General features: G+C 35.9%; 2 protein-coding genes across 3 annotated transcripts; both read right to left on the reverse strand.

Annotated features, from left to right (window-relative positions):
• Positions 1–348: 348 nt before the first annotated feature.
• On the reverse strand, positions 349–7,934 carry LOC127445959 (mitochondrial glutamate carrier 1-like). The gene is made up of 10 exons (XM_051706498.1): positions 7,827–7,934; positions 6,882–6,991; positions 6,242–6,367; positions 5,366–5,421; positions 3,860–3,950; positions 3,476–3,594; positions 2,842–3,034; positions 2,592–2,746; positions 2,430–2,505; positions 349–1,560 (listed from the first exon to the last, which is right to left on the reverse strand). Exons 2-10 carry the CDS (start codon positions 6,896–6,898, stop codon positions 1,401–1,403), a joined length of 993 nt encoding a protein of 330 aa, XP_051562458.1. The 5' UTR covers positions 6,899–6,991; positions 7,827–7,934; the 3' UTR covers positions 349–1,400.
• A 5,449-nt stretch (positions 7,935–13,383) lies between these two features.
• Positions 13,384–21,557, reverse strand: tshba (thyroid stimulating hormone subunit beta a). Of its 2 annotated transcripts, none has more exons than XM_051706515.1 (3): positions 21,538–21,557; positions 16,495–16,678; positions 13,384–14,210 (listed from the first exon to the last, which is right to left on the reverse strand). In XM_051706515.1, the coding sequence occupies exons 2-3, from the start codon at positions 16,651–16,653 to the stop codon at positions 13,917–13,919; spliced, it is 453 nt and encodes a 150-aa protein (XP_051562475.1). In that variant the 5' UTR covers positions 16,654–16,678; positions 21,538–21,557; the 3' UTR covers positions 13,384–13,916. The 2 variants fall into 2 exon arrangements, with proteins under 2 accessions (XP_051562475.1, XP_051562476.1); XM_051706516.1 differs by lacking the exon at positions 21,538–21,557 and adding an exon at positions 15,523–15,630 and having other exon boundaries at positions 16,495–16,626.
• Positions 21,558–21,809: the final 252 nt, after the last annotated feature.

Genomic DNA, 21,809 nt, shown 5'->3' on the forward strand with positions numbered 1-21,809 from the left:
GCATAACCAAGTAACGTATCAGTTTAAATAAGCCTTCGACTATAGCTTTTCAAGTACTTGCCCCTTTCTTAACTTTGAGTTCAAGAATATGACCAGAATATGGTTTGATAGATCTCTGTGCCTTTCTAATCAATAAAGCCCCACAGTAATGTTTGCAATTACAATAATGTGCACCATCGGGATTGTAGTTGCTTTTTGCTTCAGGTAGTGATTCTTCAAATTGAATTTTTTTTTTATTCTATTCTATAGCATTGTGTCGCATGTAAATTTCTTCAACATTGAGAAATATGGTCACAGGGCAATAAAACCCCCTGAACAATATTAAACCTGAAATGTATGAGAGCTCACTCAAGGTGTTGACATTTTTTATTCATTTTTGCAATGTTGAGTTAGTATTTGATTTTACATGTTGCATTGAATTGACATACTGTGGGTATTTTAATACTGGATAGACAAAACAATACAGCATTTAAATATCTAGCTTTTGAGTCCCTCCAACCCCTGTGCAGAGTTTTGTCAACCATGTTAATTTAAGGCAAACAACATGAAATAAAAAAAAAATTACCTTTGCTTTGGGATTAAAAATACCAGAGAGCAAAAGAATTCATTAACAGCACATTGCTGGTTCATCTAAAAAAAAAAAAAACTGTTTAAAAAGATGCGTGTTGTCAATGTAACAAAATTACATACATGTTGCATAAATTATATGCATCTTGGTTTTGGATAGTCATCAAGGTAATCCTGGTTCCCACATTTTAGGCCATGGAGCCTTTTTGTAGTCTCCCCAAAACCATCTCAAGACCAGAAATGGTTGGCGGGTGTTTAATGGAATGAAAGTTCATGACCTTTATGACGTTCCCCCCAAAAAATATTAACAATTTAAGTCTGAATGCTTTGAAAAGCTTCCTGAGCACCCAGTTGTTTAAACATTGAAAGTCTTATCAGTGACAGAAACGGAAAGGAAAAAAGGATCTTTGTACGTGGAAACAAAACACAAATATCTATATACAAAAAGAGGGTTGTAGAAAGTGAATTGATGAAAATAAGTCAACAAAATCTATAATTGTTGAATGTAGTGTCATTACAACAACACCAGTCTCCCTCACTGAGGGGACACTTTCATATATGCTTCTAGAAAACGGAAGCACATTTAAGCGCCCTTGTCCAGACGTATCCTTACCAACAAGTGCAAATTCTGGCCATACACAGCCCATCAAATAAGCTGTGTAAACCACAGGAAGTGCAGTAAGGCTAGAAAAACTCTTACATAACCAGTGTAAAGTTGCCCTTCTCACGGCAACTGTACAATCTTGATTAATGTTTATCTTGGTTGTAAATGTACAGTTGGTTGTGTAGCTGCCATACACTTGGTTGACTCATGGAGAGGTACTGGGGTGTGTTCAGTCAGATATTAGCTTTAGAGGGGACTGGCTCATGATAAACTCTCCAACCCCGATAAAGTACATGACCTGCACAATGCCAAACAGTGGTGCAATGACTAGAGCCCTGCAGGTCGCCCCCTTTAGGAAAGCAGATGGCCCTTCCCGCTTCATAATTTTGCTGTAGAAGGAAAGAAAAATAGACAATGGTTATATTCTGGTGGGACAAAATGAGTGAGTGCTGTGCAAGTCATTTACAGTTTTGGTCTGCATCCCCAGATAATAGAAACTGTAAATTCAAAATGTATATCTGCTAAAAGTAAAATGAGTCAATGTTTAGTAGTACACTAGAGCTGGGTATTGATATGGATTTCCCATTTTGATTCTGATTCTCAAGATCTTGATTCGATATTGATTCATATGGGTATATTTCAGTTATAATGACCATTTTGTTTACATATGCATAGTTAGCATATTGCTAATGCTTTTAATTATACAGGGGACCCACTAACTAGGTACGTTAATTTATTTTATCATTATTTGATCATTTGTCACATTTTATCTTTTTAAAAATGCACAAAATCCATGTATTCCATCAATAATTATGTCTTGAAATTGAATATATTATATTGTGCATATATATATATATATGTGTGTATATATAGTTACATATTTATTGTTTACATGCATTATTTGTAATATTTTACAAGTATTTACATTGATTTGTAGAAAAAGTATAACTATCTCTTTAAGAATGGCGGCAGTTCAGTGAGTCCGTGTTTTGGTTGAGTGCACATCAACGAGGGAGTCATCGAATGGTGTCTTTATAATGCGAGTAAATCACTTGCATATGGAGAGGGTTGTGCATAGAATAAAAGATCTTGGGATTTAAGAATCAATATCATTCAAATAAAGATCATGACACATCTGAAAAACTATATTTTTTTTCCCCGTCCTAAAGTACACTACGATATAAATGGATTCAAAGCTAAGAGACATGAGCTAAAAATGACAAAACTTTAATTTTTATTTCATTTCTACATGTGTTACCTGAAACAGTCAATTATGCCACTGTAGGTTTCCTCATTGGCACTTTTGTTCAGAGACTGCAGTCTGGTTTTAACAACTGAAAAGAGAAACAGGAAAAACCAATGAGCATGTGTGTTTCCTTCTAAAAGAGCACAAAAGAGACAGTGAGAAAAAAATATTTACCATCACATGGGTTAACGGCCACAGCAGCTGTGGAACCCGCAACACAACCGGACAGGAATGACCAATAAAATGGCGCCACGCTGTCAGGGGAGGGCTTACCCAATTTGTTCAAATTTGCAAAGAGAGGGAAGTAGACAATTGAGAAGGGCACATCTCTGTATAAGGAAGCAAAAAGGATGGAAACAAAGTTAGTCTCATAGTCAACATTTACACTTTGCATATTTTGGATTTTAAAGTATGTTTGCATTACCTCAGTAGAGTTGCGCCAAGGCCTTTGTAGAGACCCTGAATGCCTTGAGTGTGCAGCAGCTCTCTTGCGATCTGGGTAGCAGATACAGCCCTGGGAGCAGAGCTGGGCACGACGTTATAGTAGCGACTCAACACTGTGTTTGTGGCCACCAATCTTTTGGGAGTGAGGATGCCTGGCTTTCTCTGCTGAGCAGCTGTGAAGGAGTTCAGAGAGTTTGTTATAAAGTTATTATAACACAACGGAGTGTAACTGGCTCTGATTGTGAAGTAACGACAATAATTCGGAGTAATCACATACTCAACATTTCACATATAATGACTAATATTATGACTCACATGAGTCAGCATGAAATCATAATTGACCCTTACACAATACACATTCCTTGTCTTGTGAGCAATTAATTAGTGCACATTATTCCAAAAAAAAAATCCAAATGCAATAACTTGCTCCACCTCTGAAACAATAACAATCCTATTAAATACCAATGGATTTAAACAATCAAGTCCTCCAGTACTACATTTTTTCATCACAGAATATCCTGTTCTACTTGGGAATGTCACGTTGCGGAAGTAAAAGTCGATTTTTAAAAGTACTATATTCAACTGTTCCAATGAGTTGAATGGGTAAATCTTACCTAGTCTCCCAGCATCCTGTAGCTGAATTTTTAGCATCTCCATTGGTGTAGTAATGACAACCTGGCACATGCCAGCACCACATCCAGCCAACATCTCTTTAAATACAGACAGCCCTCTCCTGTAATAATGTAAAGATTACGCATACAGATTAAACAATATTTTGTTATATTACAGACAGTGGAAGTTCTAACTTGTATGGCAACCCCCCAACCCCCTCCCCCCACTAACACATTTTTTGGGGGTGCTGAGGGGGTCCGTGCTGCGCCCCGTGCGGCTTCCCATGTCTAAATCCGCCACTGATTGTAGCTGTTAGGGGCCATAGATGTTTGAACAAGTGTATAGGCCCAAAATTACTTCATAACTTTGGCATGTTGTAAACGCACCCATCTTTGGCAAGGTGATGCCGAAAGAAGTCGTTGGCAGCCAGTTTGATGGCCTTTTCAGGAGTGACCAATGTTAGATTAACCGCAGCACCTAAAAGACAAAAATCAGAGGGTTATGGAAATCCACACAACAACTGATCACAGATCAGTAAATAACACACATTCCCCACCACCATCACACCAGATCTACATCGTGAACTTATCAAACAATACCATTCAAAGAGATTATCAAAAAAATTCCACTATACAGACTGTAACAAGCAAATCTTGTGAGAACTGTGAGCTGATGATGGAGGAGGATTTTGCATGAACTTTGACTAGTAGCTCAAATAAGGAGAAAGAAATGTCAGAGTATACAGAAAAAGAATGAAAAAGAAATGAATGCAGGCACATTACAGAAAAAATTAGACCATGTTATATTAAGATACCACTGCCTTTAAAGACAAAGCACAGCAGCTGTATACATGACCAGACAGATCTTAAAAGATAACAGCGAAAATTAGAGTGATGATGAATATCCAACAAAGACAGTTCTAGATGTTAACAGAACATGGCAAGATGGGTTAGTACCGAATAAGACAAAAGCAAGGACAGTGAAGAAAATGATAAAAATAACCAACTACAAAGAAACAAGGAGCGTAAAAATCAAAATGATTCAACAATTATCTATATTTTTAAAAAATAAATATAATTGGTGCCTAATTGTAATAGAGCAGAGTGGGTAAGAACCATGATAAATGATTTGCCTCCAGCGTGGCTGCGCCTTATCGGCTAGCCTTCACTATCCCAGCGGGGACCCATTTCTGTAACATGAAAAACACAGATGCAAACAACAGCATTCCTCACAGAAACGGAGACCCGGCACAAATCTCCGACTCTTATCTCCTCCAAACTACAGATAATACTGTTCAAGGACACTTTGAATTAGTCTACTGAATAACCAAGGGCAAGCTGATCTACCATATGTAATATATAATTATTTCAAATTAAACAATAAGGAATATATTCTACCCTGGTTGGTAAATGGCAGCACTGACAGCCTAAAGTAAAATCAAAAGATTATGTTAGGCAGAATGAAAGCCACAATCACCATTCAATTGCACTTTATGGAAAAATATATTTTAATGAAAGTAAATGGCGATTGAGACTACATTCTGTCTATCTTATCCTTTTGTGTTCCATGGAAGAAAGTCATGCAGGTTTTGAACAATATGAGATTGACAATTTTCATTTTTGGGTGAAATATCCCTTTAATACTGTTAAATATGGAGCACAGCCACCTAGACTTTATTGCAAAAAGGAAAAACTGTCTTGGTTTTAATTTAACGATAGCACAAGCCAAACTATTCTGGATCATTCACCAGCGTCATATTGTCTGGATTCCTAAAATCTATTCAGGTGTACCCATCATACCATATAGGGGTCTAAACTAGTCTGTATAATAATCTACATAGGGCCTAACTAAGCATTAAGGCATTTGTGAATAAAGAAATGAGTTTATCTTACCTCTATACATGCCAAAGTATCCCTCAGATCGTACAGTTTTGATCAGACAGTCAATCCTGAAGATCAACCAAAAAGACATGTTAGAATGCATCACTCTACATTAGTAAGTTCCTCTAAATAACCTATTGTGTGTGGTACGCTCAGTATGTGTTCACATCATGCGCGAGACACAGTCTAGCCTTAATCCTTATAAGGTTTTGGAGTGACCATCGACGTTAAAGCTGCATGTCAGGTGGAATTAAACGACTGACCATGCATCACACATTCCACTAGGATTAGCTAGTGATGCATGGCAGCTTATCAAATCAAAGGCTCACACAGCCAATAGAAAAGCAGGAGTGTCTAATATGATACTGATCATACTATATTACTGGACCTTTGTTGAACTTCAATGTATGTATATACATATATTGGTAGTTAATAAAAATCTATATAGCCTTAATCTGATCTGCTGGGACAATCACAACTTTCAAAAGAACAACTGAAGGCACATTTTCCGAGAGAACTTTTAATAGAAAAATCTCTTTCTCTCTTTTCTCTACTGTTCTGCAATTTCACTTCTGCTCTAGCACATTGCTAATATATATAGCAGCATTGCTAATATTGTTAACTTTTAAATGAAAAAAGCTTGTTCATGTTTTTCCTCATTTGCTTTGGGACACTAAATAAATATAATGTATTTTTAGATAAAAAATAAAATAAAAAATGATAAAAGCGACACTAAATTAATGAATGTAAATGTATTTATAGATCGTGTATTAAAATTATAAAAGCGACACTAAATGAATGAAATGTACTGTATGTATAGATCTCATATTAAAAATATTGTGCTTAAACTATTAAGAAGAATAAAGAAAAAGAGAGTAGGGTTCTTACATGTTCTTGTAAACTTGCTGGCCTTGTCTCTGGTTCTGTAGTCTGGTCTTGGCTAAATCGATGGGAAACACACAAGTGACCCCTACGACGCCCGCAATGCCACCATTGATCAGTTTGGCAGGGAGGCTTCAAAAAAAAAAAAAAAGAATTAAAGCATGCCTATATTTAAAATAAACATGTTCACTTAAAATAAAGATAAATGTTATATATTTTTCACATCTAAAATAGATTTAATGAACATTTTACACTTAAAATTAATTTATCTTTCTCTTCATTAGGCCTAATAGTAGATGAGGTGGACAGCAAATTAATTACAGCATGCCAATATTTAGAATATTTACAACAACAAAATATTTATGAAGTGTATATTTTTAAATGATGAATTTAATCATATAAAATAAATTTAGGGTTCTTTCCAAACCAGACAGATTCAGAGACATGTATCAATTTTCAAAAATCTAAAATGACTCAGAAACAACAATTTGCTGTGTGTGTGTGTGTATATATATATATATATATATATATATATATATATATATATATATATATATATAGATGAGATGAGAGAGAGAGAGAGAGAGAGAGAGAGAGAGAGAGAGAGAGAGAGAGAGAGAGAGAGAGAGAGAGAGACCTCTAGTACCTGATCTGTTGAGACATAATGAAACTTCTGTGATGTGAAGACAGATAAGAGTTGTGAAACGGATTCTTGTAGTGAGCAGTAAAGGAAGTGCAGACTTCTAATGCAGAGACCTGGAGGAAAGACAAGAGTGATTGGTATTTAATAACATAAGCCTGCCGACAGTACTTGTATTCTACAACCGGAAAAAATAACTTACACCTCACTTTCATTAAGCTCTTCCAATGGGTGATGCTAAAATCCCCCGACTGACTCATAAGCTCAAAGAAGACCGGCTCAAGAATTTTCTAGATGCGCACTACCAAGGGCATAGATTTGTCTTGAACATTGAGGGTTGCACCGTGAAGCATTTACATATTACCACTGATCATGGCATATATAAATAATGGGGGGATGTACTAGCTTGTGTCAGGGAGGTTTGCTTTGTGGTGTGTAACTGGATCCCTACTTCTGTTGAATGAAGATAGCGGCCTAGTGTTATCACTTCTCAGGAATGTAACAAGCTACCATCAAGACCAGACATGTTTCATAATTACATTCCTCACACTGATGCCTATTTTTGCCATTTAAGTCTCTGTTATTTCGTCGACATTTTAATATCTTTTAACCATTTCCTCACAAATACTTGATTTTATTCATTTGAATTATAATATATATATATATATATATATATATATATATATATATATATATATATACACTGCGCCTAACGGTTAGTTACACGACTAACCAAAGCCGGTATAAATAAGTTTAAATACGTAAATGCACGCACTTTTCACCCCTAAATAAGATATTGATAGTAAGCAGACTCATGTTGGCTGTTAGCACTTTGGAAAGCCGGCGTGCTGCACAGTATTGATCTATTTCTTCTTAAGTTTAATTACTTTAACTTTTACATTACTATTAGACCATAAAGCTGGCTTTTATGCTCTTGAAGAAATCACTCACCTCAGAAATGAGCAGAAATCGTTTTGAAGTGTTTAAATATTTTCAAGTATTCAAGTTGTCCAGCACCTTCCGCGATGAGGAAATTTGAATGAATGAGTGGAAATTTCCTTTCGGTTTTAGAACAAGAGGCGGGGCCGTCAGGTCGGGTGTAAGTTGACTCGTCCAATCATACCTCATTATATTTGCATACCCATATTTCATTCGCTGGTCATTTTTATGGACCGCCTATTTTATGAGTCAAAGTTGAGAGGCAGGCGGGTGTGGTCACGGGCCCTCCGGCGTCAAATTACACTGGCCAAATTTGAAAGCAAGCAAATGGAATTTTAGTTAAAAATTGTTTATGCTATTAAAATACGCATAAATAAACACAGGGTGACAAATGGTTGAACATTCATGCTTTTTGTTTTAAATATCCTGGCAAAGCGAGCAAAATTGTACGATCTGGCAATCACTGAAACTGCTAGAATGATACTGCCACAACGTCTGATCGCCAGAATTAGCATTAGCCTGTGAAGTAAAGGTAAAAATGTGACTACAGATAAAGCCTTAAAATAAAGCAAGTTACTTCAGGTTCAAACAAAATTATATATATATATATATATATATATATATATATATATATATATATATATATATATATATATATATATATATTTCTGTTACTTTCACGTTTGGTTTAAACAGCCTAATTAAAGGAATATCTCAATGCAAGTTGAGCTCAGTCAACAGCATTTGTGGCATAATGTTGATTACCACAAAAATAATTTAGACTAATCTGTCCTTTTCTTAAAAAAAAAAAAAAAACAAAAAACCTAAATCAAGGTTACACTGAGGCACTTATAATGGAAGTGCATAGGGCCTATATTTGGAGTGTTTTAAGGCAGAAATGTGAAGCTTGTAATTTCATAAAAGCACTTACATTAATTCTTCTGTTAAAACTTGTGAGCTGCAAAGTTGTTAAGATCATCATTTTTACAGTCGTTTTAGGGTTATTTGACATTACATTGTAATTGCAACAAAGTTGTAAAATTGGCTAACTTCAAACAGAAAGGGCTGGTAAGCAATTTAATGAAATTAAAATAATGTTAAAATGCATATTGTTTATGTTCTGTGGCTATACTTTTGAAACAGTGTGTATTTTTACGTTTACGGACTGACCCCATTCACTTTCACTGTATGTGCCTCACTGGAACCCAGATTTTTGCTTTTTTAAAAGAAAAGGAGGGATGAGTTAAAATTAATTTCCGTGGTAATCAGTACTATGCCACAAATGCTGTCGGTTGATCTTAACTTGTAGTGAACCTGGAATATTCCTTTAAGATTTTGAACTCTGTCACTTCCTTAATGCCTGGAAGTTTCTAGTCTAATGCTGCTTGTCAGTGAGATTACTAGAAAGTGCACAGATAACGCTGTTTCTCTGCTTGGGACTGAAATGCAACACTAAATTAAGCAAACAGTTGACTCATGTGCCTAAAATAACATACACAATAAATTAAATTAAAATTGTCAAACTTAGCAGCTGGTAATCAACGTGATTAATCGGTCAAAGTCTATTTAATTTACTCAGGGATCAGTAACAGCTTTATTAGATTTATTGATCAGATCTCATTTACATATACAAATCAAAAGTTCATTTTGATCTTTCTGTTCAGTATGATTTTTCCGCACTGCTTTTAAATGTTGTTTATTGAACAATTCTTCAATTCTGACACATTTGTTTGAGTTACAGACTTGTTGAGACTTGTCGAGCTATTTAGGTCATATAAAAGCTTACAGACCCAGTTGAGAATACATGATAGACTGATGGCTAAAGACTGATCACTATTTACTTATTTAAACAATGGTCCGCAGTCACACCCTATTGAAATTCAGCCTTTGGCTTTTAAACCATGTTTTATGTTTCAAGTCCAGCCAGTTTTAGCAAAAGGAATGCTGAACACATGGGCAGGGTATGCTTGCCCCACCAACCATGTTAAAGACTGCTGAGCTGCCAGATTCCACCAACTTTATTGTTTGATGTATTATTATATCAGAGCATTGGACTTCCACAACACAGACTCATTTGCTATTGTCAAGAGATCTTCTGCGCCATTCTAATTTGATTGGCTGGATTGTGACCAAGCCGACAGGAAGCCCTAAATAATGTGATGGGGATTACAGTGGAATGGCTGTTTCTACACGTGAATGAATATTATAAAAGGAAAATTAACTGGGAGAAATGATAAAAGAATAGCTGAAAAATGTAATTCCTATTACATAATGCAAAGGTAACCAATTAAAATGTATTGATTTGATGGTGTTAGATGCAGTTATTTTCAACTGGTGTTTCACAACCAAAAATGGATTAGCAATCTGTTCTGATGGGGTTGTGGACAAATGATAAAAAAATGCAAAACGTTAAAAGCAACTAACCCTATAATCATGCATAATTAGGATGCTTGTAAACTTTTAAAAGGGAGGAGAAAATGCTTCCAATATCTTTGGTTGTTGCTGTCAAAAGTTGTGCATTCAGTCAAACTCATCTGTCACTTAGTAATGTGGCTAATACTAATATAATATTTGGTCCAATAGTCATTCTATGTGTTTGGCTGGTAAATCACACTTCTACTGTTGTTTATGCATTTTCAGATTTGTCAGTTTTCTTATTCAGCCTGTGCAGAATGTCATTTCAAGGTATTGTTCCACCCATGTAGTTCATTCTAATTTTAAAATTGTTTTGCTTTATTTTAAAGGAATATTCTGGATTTAATACAAGTTAAGCTCAATCAACAGCATTTGTGGCATAATGTCGACTACCTCGCCCTCCTTTTCTTAGAAAAAACAACAAAAATCCAAGCTAAAAATCTAAGTTACAGTGAGACACTTACAATGGAAGTGAATCAAGCACATTTTTGGAGGGTTTAAAGGCAGAGATGTGAAGCTTATCATTTTATAAAAGCACTTACATACATTTTTAATGTTAAAGTTAAAACTTGTGTTTTATTTGAGCTTTGAAGTACAATGTCTAAATCATAATTTTACGGTCATCTTAGGGTTTCAGGGTTTACGGCATTACGTCATCAAGGCAATGAAGTTTACACAGAACATGTTAGTAACTTATTTTATCACACTAAAATCATGTTAACATGCATATTGTTTACGTCTTGTAGCTATGTTTTTGAAACAGTGAGTATTTTAGTGTTTACCGATTGGCCCCATTCACTTCCATTGCAAGTGACTCACTGTAACCCAGATTTTTGGGGGGCTTTTTTAAAGAAAAGGAGAGACAGGTCTAAAGTAATTTTTGTGGTAATCAGCATTATGCTGCAAATGCTGTAGATTGAGCATAACTTGTATTGAACCCGGAATATTTATTGAACCCCTTAATGTGCAGGTGTTTCACCAAACATTATAACATACCTCGGGTTTTTAATGACCCGGCACGCATATGATTTATGGACATTGTACCTTTTTTTTTAAACACTATTCAGAAGAGAAAGGTTGAGGGATACTAAAGAGGTGTGGGCATAACTCCAAAAAAAATTTTAGTTTTCCAGAAAGAACAGTTGGGGAGACAGGGCTTTGGCTTAGAGGCAGGACATGACCTTATCATGTCCTAATTTATCTGTTGTCCTGCCATCAACCCCAGGCACGTGACCATATCACTTATGATGTAACTTACAAACCTCTAAGCAATTCTCTATAGACTTTCTCTATTTTCAGACACATAAAAATGTATTTATCATTGTGTGACAGCCATGAAAGGAGGACATAAGAATGGTTGCCTGCAATTACACATAAAATAAGACATAGTCTATAAAGGCAGTTATAAACAACCTTATGAAATGACTTCGGTTAGAGTTAATGCAAACTTGGGTTAAACTTCCACAAGTCCCATACTCCAAGCTCATAATATATTTATAATTCACAGCTGTTTGCCTCTCTAAATATGCATTATCTTCCAAAGCGCACTCATTTACAACACACATATACCACACTTCAATGACTGCTATGTCTAAGACAATAACATATTAAGGAGACTATATTAGATTATTATGGTTCAATGTAAAGGGTTTGATTTTAAATCCCCACACCGGTCTAAAAAAGGGGGAGTGATTTTATATGGTTCGTAAAAGCAACCATTGCATACAACATATCTACCTCATGTAATCATTGAACTGAAACATCAAATTTCTTTATGATTTTATTGTCATTTTTAGGTGACTATGTGCCTTATTAGGCCTTGTGTGTGTTCTCTTTGTCTTTCACCATGCTCTGTTCTAATTTTCCGCAGATGGTGAGGCCCTGCATTCCACCGAGGTTAGGGAGAAGGCCTCCAGTCAAACTCATTCAGTGTTTGGATTGTTTATGGTGCTCTCTAACATGTGACTGTGCCATAGTCAAAAACCTCAAAGGATTTTAATGGCTCTCCTTGGTACCTTCTTGTTGTAGAGAAAGAGTAGTCATAACTGATAGCTAACCCATGACATCTGCACATAAGTTCTGTAAAACCAAGTGTTGTACTGTGACACCTCTAATTAAATTAGCATATGACTATAATTGCTTGTGAATGTTTTTGAATGGGTACTTTTCTTTCATTCTCTTTTTAATTTCTTTTTCTCCTTCTACTGTCTTTCTGAACTACTGGATCCCATTGACTTGTGGTGCTTATTGGAACTGCAGAGATCAATCAGTATACTCTTTCTCAATTGATTGCAAACCTGACTCTGAGTTTTTATTCCACAATATCCATATTGGGGACCCAGCTGTTTCCCCCACCAAATGTAAAGCAATTCTTTTAATGAAAGACATCTATGCAAAGCCAAATGGCAAGATTTCAGAATTAGTTTTAAAAAAGGCCTCTCAAGTATTCACCTTCTCCCATTTTAGTTTGTAAAATTTCTATTTCTTTTAAGTCCAGCAGATCCAGTAGTGGCCAAAATGTTAAAGGGATAGTTTACCCCAAAATGAAAATTCTCTTATCATTTACTCACCCTCGTGCCATCCCAGATTTGTATGACTTCATTTATTCTGCTGAACACAAACTGAGATTTTTAGAAGAATATCTCATATCTGTAGGTCCATACAATGCAAGAGAATGGTGGCCAGAACTTTGAAGGACCAAAAAGCCCATAAAGGCAGCACTAAAGTAATCCATATGACTCTAGTGGTTTAATCCATGTCTTCTTAAGCGATATAATAGGTATGGTTGAGAAAAAAATCAATATTTAATCCTTTTTGATACCATAAATTCTCCCCCCTGCCCAGTAGGTGGCAAAATGCATGAATAATGTGAATTGCCAAAAAGAAAAACTGAAAGTGAAAGTGGAGATTTATAGTTAAAAAGAACTTAAATATTGATTTGTTTCTCACCCACACCTATCATATCACTTCTGAATATATGGATTTAACCACTGGAGTCGTATGGATTACTTTTATGCTCCCTTTATGTGCTTTTTGGACCTTCAAAGTTCTGGTGACTATTCACTTGCGTTGAACTGACCTACAGAGCTGAGATATTCTTCTAAAAATCTTTGTTTGCATTCTGCAGAGGAAAGAAAGTCAGACACATCTTGGCATTAGGGTGAGTAAATAATGAGATAATTTTCATTTATGGGTAAACTATCCCTTTAAACAAAGTCTCAGCATTTTTTCAACCAACTTCATGAGGTGCTTCCTGAGATGCTTTTTAAACAGTATTGAAGGAGTTCTCATGCATGCTGGGTACTTGTTGACTGTTTTTCTTTTACTAACCAGTAAAATTGGACCAAAAATGTTAGCTTTGTAACAAAATGAATATACAAGCACAATTTATATCAGTCTACAAAACTAATATCACTCTTTTAAGTATAAGCCTTTAGATCAAAATACTTTAGGATCATGAGGAAAAACATACATTGAAGCAAGTGTGTCCAAACTTTTTAGTTGTAATTTAGTGTACATCAAACATGACTGCTTAGGAAACTAAAGTTTACTCGATAATTTGCCATCCAAGAAAAGTGCCCATGGTCAACTGCAGTGTAAATACTTTAATACCAATTAACAAATAATTTATTGTGTGGACGATTTTAGTCAAAGAATAGTAAAAATCCACATAGATAATTTCAAATGTCACTCGTACTGTTCCCAGTATGACTGGATATAGTTGCTCTCTTCAGGGTCGGGATACAAATGACGCACCGGTTTGGAGCATTTCATCCCAGCGTTGCTGGTTTTGTGCGCACATTCATCACTGTGTGTGTTACAGGTGCTGCAGTGGCAGCTCAGGGCAACCGGGTAGGTGAAGTGAGGATCTGCATGTGGTGGGCAGCCAGGCAGAACGGCTGTTCGGTACTCCACCTCCTGATAGGTGCAGCCCCTCTGGACCAGGAAACGGGGACCCAACAACTCCTTCACATTACTGTCCTGTAAAATAAATATTAGATTGCCAATTTAGCCACATTATTGTCACCAGATAATTTTAGGAAAACTTGAAATCATGTCTGTACAGTATTCTGGCTTTTCTGAGTTGTACATCACAGGACAGAACTTTGTTTTAACCAGATGATGAACTGGGATATCCTACTTCATTTTTTTTAAAGGGATTGTTCCAACCTGATCTCATGACATGTCATAATTAGGGATGCAAATTAAAACCATTGGCATATTGGTAATAAGCATGAAAACGCAGATATAACAAACAGATGGTTTATTTATAATTAATTAGTAACACACTTTGTAAAAACTCTGTGAATTCAAATGCACAATCAAGAAATAATAATAGCTACACTACGTAGAAGGGCTGGCACTCCTAAGAACATGTTATGTTTATATATTTATTCCTTCTCCTTCTCACGTTAATGCAGAAACAACGCCATAAATGGACATGGCAGTTGTGAAAGCGGCACTTCCATTATATGATGAGGGAAACCATTCAAAATGCTTTGAAACCAGCAGACGTTGACTTCTGAGACATCAATATGATATCCATTAATGCTGCATGATTGATTAAATTAAGCTTGCAATTGCTATATGGCTTTGTGCGATTACTAAACCTTAAAAGGCTATGTTTTAATCTGCAAAAACAGAAGTGCAAATGTGTTTTAGAAGTACAAAGTAACCTTATTTCATATAAATCACAATGTTAACATATTTAGTCTTTTTTTTATTTTATTTTTTTAATCTTTTTATCTTGTATGTATCTTTCACTGTGGTGCTCTTTAAAATGCTAAATATCTGTGCATCGGCCTATAGGTTTTTGTTAAAATTTGTGAAAACTTATTTTACTCCCATAAAGAAAAATAAACAAATCAATGAATATTGTTATCACAATGTTATTACAATGTTAAACCCCTAACTCAAACCCTAAACCTAACCATAAAGTTGAACCTCTTACCCAAACTTGAAACATAAGCATGATTGTAATAGGAAAATGACTGTTGTGTACGAGGGAAGCACAACAGGTTATTGACATACGTCAGACATTTTTATTGCATAAATAAATATGGACTGAGAAACCAAATTTGTTCACAGATGTTTCCTTAATAAAGTGTTGGATAATAGGCTAGTTAAAATTTGAGTCAAGAATTGTATAGATTTTATATTCTGTTTGTTGATTGGTTGGTCTCTGAGAGAATAAAATTTGTACCTTTTCATACGAGCTAAGTCGTGTGATATCTTACGATTTCGCCATGTCGTACACATTATTATGAGCTGTCATAAGACTATGTACACTCACTAAGCACTTTATTAGGAACACTATGGTACCCAACGTGGTCTTCTGCTGTTGAAGTCCATCCGCCTCAAGGTTTGAAGTGTAGTACATTCTGAGATGCTGTTCTGCTCACTGCAATTGTACAGAGTGGTTATCTGAGTTACTGTAGCCTTTCTGTCAGCTCGAACCAGTCTGGCCATTCTCCGTTGACCTCTTATCATCATGGTGTTTCCGTCCGCAGAACTGCCGCTCACTGGATGTTTTTTTCTCACCATTCTGAGTAAACTCTAGAGACTGTTGTGCATTAACAGAAGCTCCTGACCCGTATCTGCATATATATGCATTGCACTGCTGCCACACGATTGGCTGATTAGATAATCACATGAATAAGTAAGTGTACAGGTGTTCCTAATAAAGTGCTCAGTGAGTGTATGTTGGGTTGTTCACCCAAAAATTACCATTTTGATGCCATATACTAACCCTCATCTTGTTTGAATCCTGTATGACATTCTTTCTTTCATAGAACAGAAAAGTGGATGTTTAGCAGAATGTCAAACAATGTAAGCTTATAGTGACCAGGAGCTGTCAAGCTCCAAAAAAGGATAAAGTAGCAGCATAAAAATACCACAAAAGTAGTCCATCTGACTTGGCCGCTATATTCCAAGTCTTCGGAAGCCATTCGATAGCTGTGTGTGAGTAACAGACTGAAATTTAGGTTGCTATTTACTAAAAATCTGGCTTTCTGCCACAGTTCTCAAATCGCATTAACTCTTCTGCTTAAACTTGGCACTGCGCTATATGCCAATAACTGCATTTAATGAAATACAATGAAATATAGCCTTTCGTGTTCCACAGAAGAAAGTCATACAGGTTTGAACAAAATGATCACAGAATTGGAAACTTCTCCCCTTTTAGATCCAATTCTCACCACAATACAGCCCCCCGCCACACTCTCTTTATCTCCCTCTCTCTTTCTTGCATAAGCTATCCACTTACCCTGGAGAAACAGAAGCCCATGCAGATAGTGGTGTTGACGGCCACACAGTAATTACACTCCTGCCTCTCGATGTAAAGGGTGTACTCAGTGGGGACACACATAGGTATGGCTGCCTTCAACAAAAGTCCCAGCATGCCAACCACATACATAGGCGACATTATAGCTGGCAGTGTATCAGAATATCTGAGGAATATAAAGACCCACAATTAATATGAAAACAAACAGATTTTTAGCATTTTCTGAAGAACATGTGTGTGGTGCGTGGCGCTACGATCTTGAAGTTGCCCTGACCATTTTCTAAGTATTCATAGTGTCCCGAATTGGTTTCTAGGAAATTATAGGGTGTTCTGAGTGTTTGCTATGACGTTGGTTGGTAGTTGCTAGGGTGTTCTGGGTTGTTGCTTACAGGCCCAAGTCAAAAGAGCCCATGGCTCATAACTCAAATATTTACGTTCTTTAAACTTTGGCTTCGAGCACTACAAGCTCAAAATTTTCAAGTACACAATTGCGGCTGTGTGGAATACCCATAAGCCCTTGCTCTTGAATAATTTACGTATATTTGGTCAAAACAAGGGAACTTATGTAGAAAAATAATGATAAAAAAAAAAAAATTATATAGTTATATTTCTTATCACTATTGTTGTTGTATTGTTGTAGTTGGTTGATAATTGAGATATTTGTGAAGTCACCACAAGGTTAAATTAATGTTGCCTCTGGTGACCTTGGAGCCTGTTAAGTTTAAACCATTCTTCATTTCTCAAATGTACTTTACAAAAGTGAAGATTTAAGTGCACTATGAAGTATTGAGTTGAATCCAATGTACCATATGGCTAACCTACAGTCCAGTCATAATTTCCTAAACACTGTATAAGACATGTTGTAACCCAAATTAAACAATTAATTCAAAATAACGATCAGAATAATCACAGATGAGTTAAGTTTACTTGCAAATATTCAACGTTACTTAAAAAAATTAAGCTTTGTGAACTTGAGCCAAATAAGTACATTAACTTAGAAAAAGCATGCAAACCGATTGCCTTGAAAAATCTAAGTAAGGTCAACTAATTAGATTTTACAGTGTACTTGGGTTTAAGGGTTTCTATAAATCCCTAACCCAAATATCAACATAATAAGTATTATGAGCAGCTATTGGTTGCCTTAGCAAGCACTACTAATTACAATCAATAAATAATAATAATAAAAAAATAATAAAAAACAATCTTGAAGAATAACTGAGTAATCCAATCAAATTATGCACACTTTTACTTCCATAAGAAACAAGAAAGACTTTACAAAAATAAATGATGAAGGCCATGTACACTCTAATAAAGAAAACGAAAATGAAGAACTCAAAGAAATCTACTTATTTGCAAAGCTATCTTTTGATGTGTCTTTTCTTCCCTTGTAAAGCTTTTTGCCTGCCAACCATCACTGTCTTACACTAAAGAAAAAGACTACTTACCTGAAGAATCTAGTCAAGCCTGTTTGTTTTGAAAGACTGCTCCTCTTATATAGACACTGACCCTGATCTCCACTGTGCCACATGAACAAAACTGCTGCCTTTAACCAAATTATTCACAGGCTGTACGGTCATCGTTCAGGGGCCACTAAATTAATAATAATATTCATATTGCATCTAAATTAGATGTAAAGTCAATCCACCCAGAGGAAATAGATATTGCTTTTCATGTCTTTGGTTATGTTTCATTTAAGTATCAACTTCATATTCAATGTTTCTCTTAAAAATTCTAAATAAAAATAGACACAAATTATTCCATAGATGACATTCTGTAAGAGTAATTTGATTAGATATCTTTGAGTTTATAATTAAATCTCTGACTTTTGATAGCAGACTTTGGTCTTTTGGTAAATCTGAGCAAAGTTAGTGACAGTAAATTCTCGGTAAGAAACAAATGAGATATTAGAGAGACCTTTAAAGAATATTCCGGGTTTAATGCAAATTAAGATTAATCAACAGCATTTGTAGCATAATACTGGTTACCACAAAAATTAATTTCAACTCGTCCGTCCTTTTCTTAAAAAAAGAAGAAGAAGCAAAAATCGAGGTTACAGTGCAGTACTTACAACGGAAGTGAATGGGGACAGAATTTGGAGGGTTTAAATGCAGAAATGTGAAGCTTATAATTTTATAAAAGCACTTACATTAATTCTTCTGTTAAAACATATGTATTATTTGAGCTGTAAGGTTGATGAAATCATTTTTACAGTCATTTTAGGTTTGTTGACATCACATCGGCATGGCAACGAAGCTGTGAAATTGGCTATAACTTTACACAGTAAAGGTTAGTAAGCGATTTTATCACACTAAAATCATGTTAACATGCATATTGTTTACATTTTGTGTTATACTTTTGAAATAGTGAGTATTGTAATGTTTACAGATTGGCCCAGTTCCCATTGTGAGTTTCTCACTGTAACCCAGATCTTTTTATTTTTTTTTATGAAGAAAAGTAGGGGCAAGTCAAAATAATTTTTTGTGGTAATCAATATTATGCCAAAAAATGCTGTCGATTGAACTTAACTTATATTGAACCCAGAATATTCCTTTAAGTGATTATCCACAGCTTTCCTGACCATTGGGTGGCGCCATGATTATTCTGATTGCCTATAGACTGTTTTCTGATTCCAGTGTTCATAATAAGCAATGTAAAAACAAGTGATACAGATGGAGATCAGCCACCATTTTAAGTGTTGGTTGGAGTACAAATTAGTTCAGGCTCAACTTGTGCAGTTGTTGGCTGTCATAACAACTCAAAGTAAACTAACCTTCATGTTATTTAACCAATCCTTAAACTTGACTGGTGAGGCACTGTTATCGTGACTCTGCAAAACATTGGGACTATGGAGCTTTTAAAAAATTTTATTAGACAATTTAATACGCTAAACATCACATTAAGGTCTTTGCACACCAGAGATGACGCGATAATGCAAAACGAATCGCCTACAAATGGCCTTTTCACATTAAAAGCGAGGCGAATGATCGCCGTTAACTCATTCACACCTTTAGAATAGGTGGTGCTAATAGACAAGCAATTTTACCCAGGTACAGTAAGTGGCACAAAGCACCTTTCAGCTGGTCTGCCCTTCGGCCAGCTGTATATATAGTATTTAAGTATGTATTTATGCCATGTACATTTGTTTAAAATCACTGCGTAATGCACTTACATAATGACTGTTAAAAGAAATGTTATCTCTTGGAACAATACTGATTGTATCTTATTTCCATGTTCTGGATATCTACTTGTTATACATATGCCCAAAACCCTATTTGCTGTCTGGCATGCCCTTCATTGCCCTGTCAATGGATGCTTCACTTATGTAGAACAGTTTAAGAGTGGTGCAACAAGGCCTCAAACAGATCCATTGCATTGTGAATGTTGCGGCCGTGGCTCACCAACCGATCCGAACACCTCCAACCCCATCTGGCACCACTTTCCCGTGGCTGGCCTCAAAGAAATTCCACGTTCCAGCTTGGAATCCCTTTTTATAGAGGAGGGAGGTGAAGAGGTAGAAGTTCCCCTTCTGGCGGTACTGTGTACGAGTTCCATCGCTGAGGAAATGGGCCACTGTGACAGCAGGGAAGAGGTTCTTGACATAGGACAGAATGGGGCTTAGATGTTCCCATATGGCTGGAGGCCCCTTTAGTCGTGATGGCGAGATGGTGCTGAAGCACACTGGCTCAGCATCTGGTTCTACATATAAAACTCCAGTGTGCAGCGTTGCTTGCTTATGGGATGCACCAAAGTGCACTGCCTGGATCTCAGATGCATATTTACATATGTAATTCTCAGAGAAGTCCACATGCATGATACATTCGTTCTCAGCCAGGTTCCTCTTCAGTTCCCTGCAGTATCTGTACTGTTGTCTAATGTTGAATGCATGGCGTTGACAGAGACCCTGACTTCAACAGCACCCGTTGGAACCTTTTTTTAATATATTTTTTATATCGCTCTTTTTCTCTTTTTTCAACAGCTAAGGCCTCTTGTAGCTCTTTCTCTTTCTTGGAACGCTTTCGCCCCTTTAGCTCTTGCCTGCAACATACACACACATACTATCACGCAATGATTTAAAAGTCATTAAAATGTTACACTACTTTGTCCTTTTCTAACCTTGAAGGCCCTGGCTCTGGCTCTGGCTGTGGCCCTGGCTGTGGAACTGTGGCCTTTCTCTTAAGCCTAGATCATCGCTGTTGCTCTTTCTACAATTTGCGACGATGTCTTTGGTCTCACTCATTCAACTCATGAATATTGTTCCACCTTTTATTGTTTCGCCTCCATCTCTCCCTTTCTTTCTGAAGATGTTTCTCCTTTCTCTTAGGGTCTACATTTCGTCGTGCTCAACACTGCCTTTGTCTCTCAGCTGCACTAACTGGAGCCATCTAACTGTAATCTCTATGAACTGAAATAATTACAGTCATTATTTCTCAAAGCTAATATATATATATATATATATATATATATATATATATATATATATTGAAATATCATCAATAGACAACGTGCAACCTCAAAAGCAGTGCTACACAAGCCTAGGTAAAAGAGGGACCACATTCAAAACGTTTTTCATAAAAAGCTTCAAATTTATAGTGTAATGTCTATTTATTCAAATAATGTTTTACTATGGCATGCGTTAAATACATATTATATGCAATAAAGCTAATAAAAAGGAACAATGCCATTCATTTTTTAAGGCCTTGTCACGGGGCTGTCAGGTCCTGTCACACAGGATTGTGACAGGGCCTGATATGACAGGGCCTGATGGTCAGCCATTTTAACTGCCATAGCTCAGCCTGTTAATATGCTAACATCAAAACTGTTAGCATGCAAGCAAGGAATTTCAGTAACCTTTTTAGACATGTTTTGGATTTACAAAGATTTCATTCTTTTCTGAGATATATTAGCATGACAGGGCCTGACCCTTTAGCTCGTCCTCCTCCTCAAAAAACAAAACAAACAAACAAACAAACAAAAAAATCATGTAAAACCAAGCTTAAAATCATAAAATTCAATGACAGAACTCACCCTCTATCAATGTCAGCATCACCTTGGTCAACTGATGTCACTTCCTCTGAGTCATAACCTTAAAGGCATATTGCACACTTTTTATGTACTGTTTTATGTAAACGTTACAGGACAAAAACATGGGGACAGTTATAAAATACTATTTATTTATAGAATGTATGTATAATTTCATGTTTTTAATCAATTGATGTGAATGATAATGACTTAATTTTTTGATTAATGGTGTTTTTTCTTGTTTTTTTTCAAATAACAGTTTTTATCATAACAAAACA

The sequence above is a fragment of the Myxocyprinus asiaticus genome, chromosome 9 (genome assembly GCF_019703515.2).
Source record: "Myxocyprinus asiaticus isolate MX2 ecotype Aquarium Trade chromosome 9, UBuf_Myxa_2, whole genome shotgun sequence".
NCBI classification, from domain to species: domain Eukaryota; kingdom Metazoa; phylum Chordata; class Actinopteri; order Cypriniformes; family Catostomidae; genus Myxocyprinus; species Myxocyprinus asiaticus.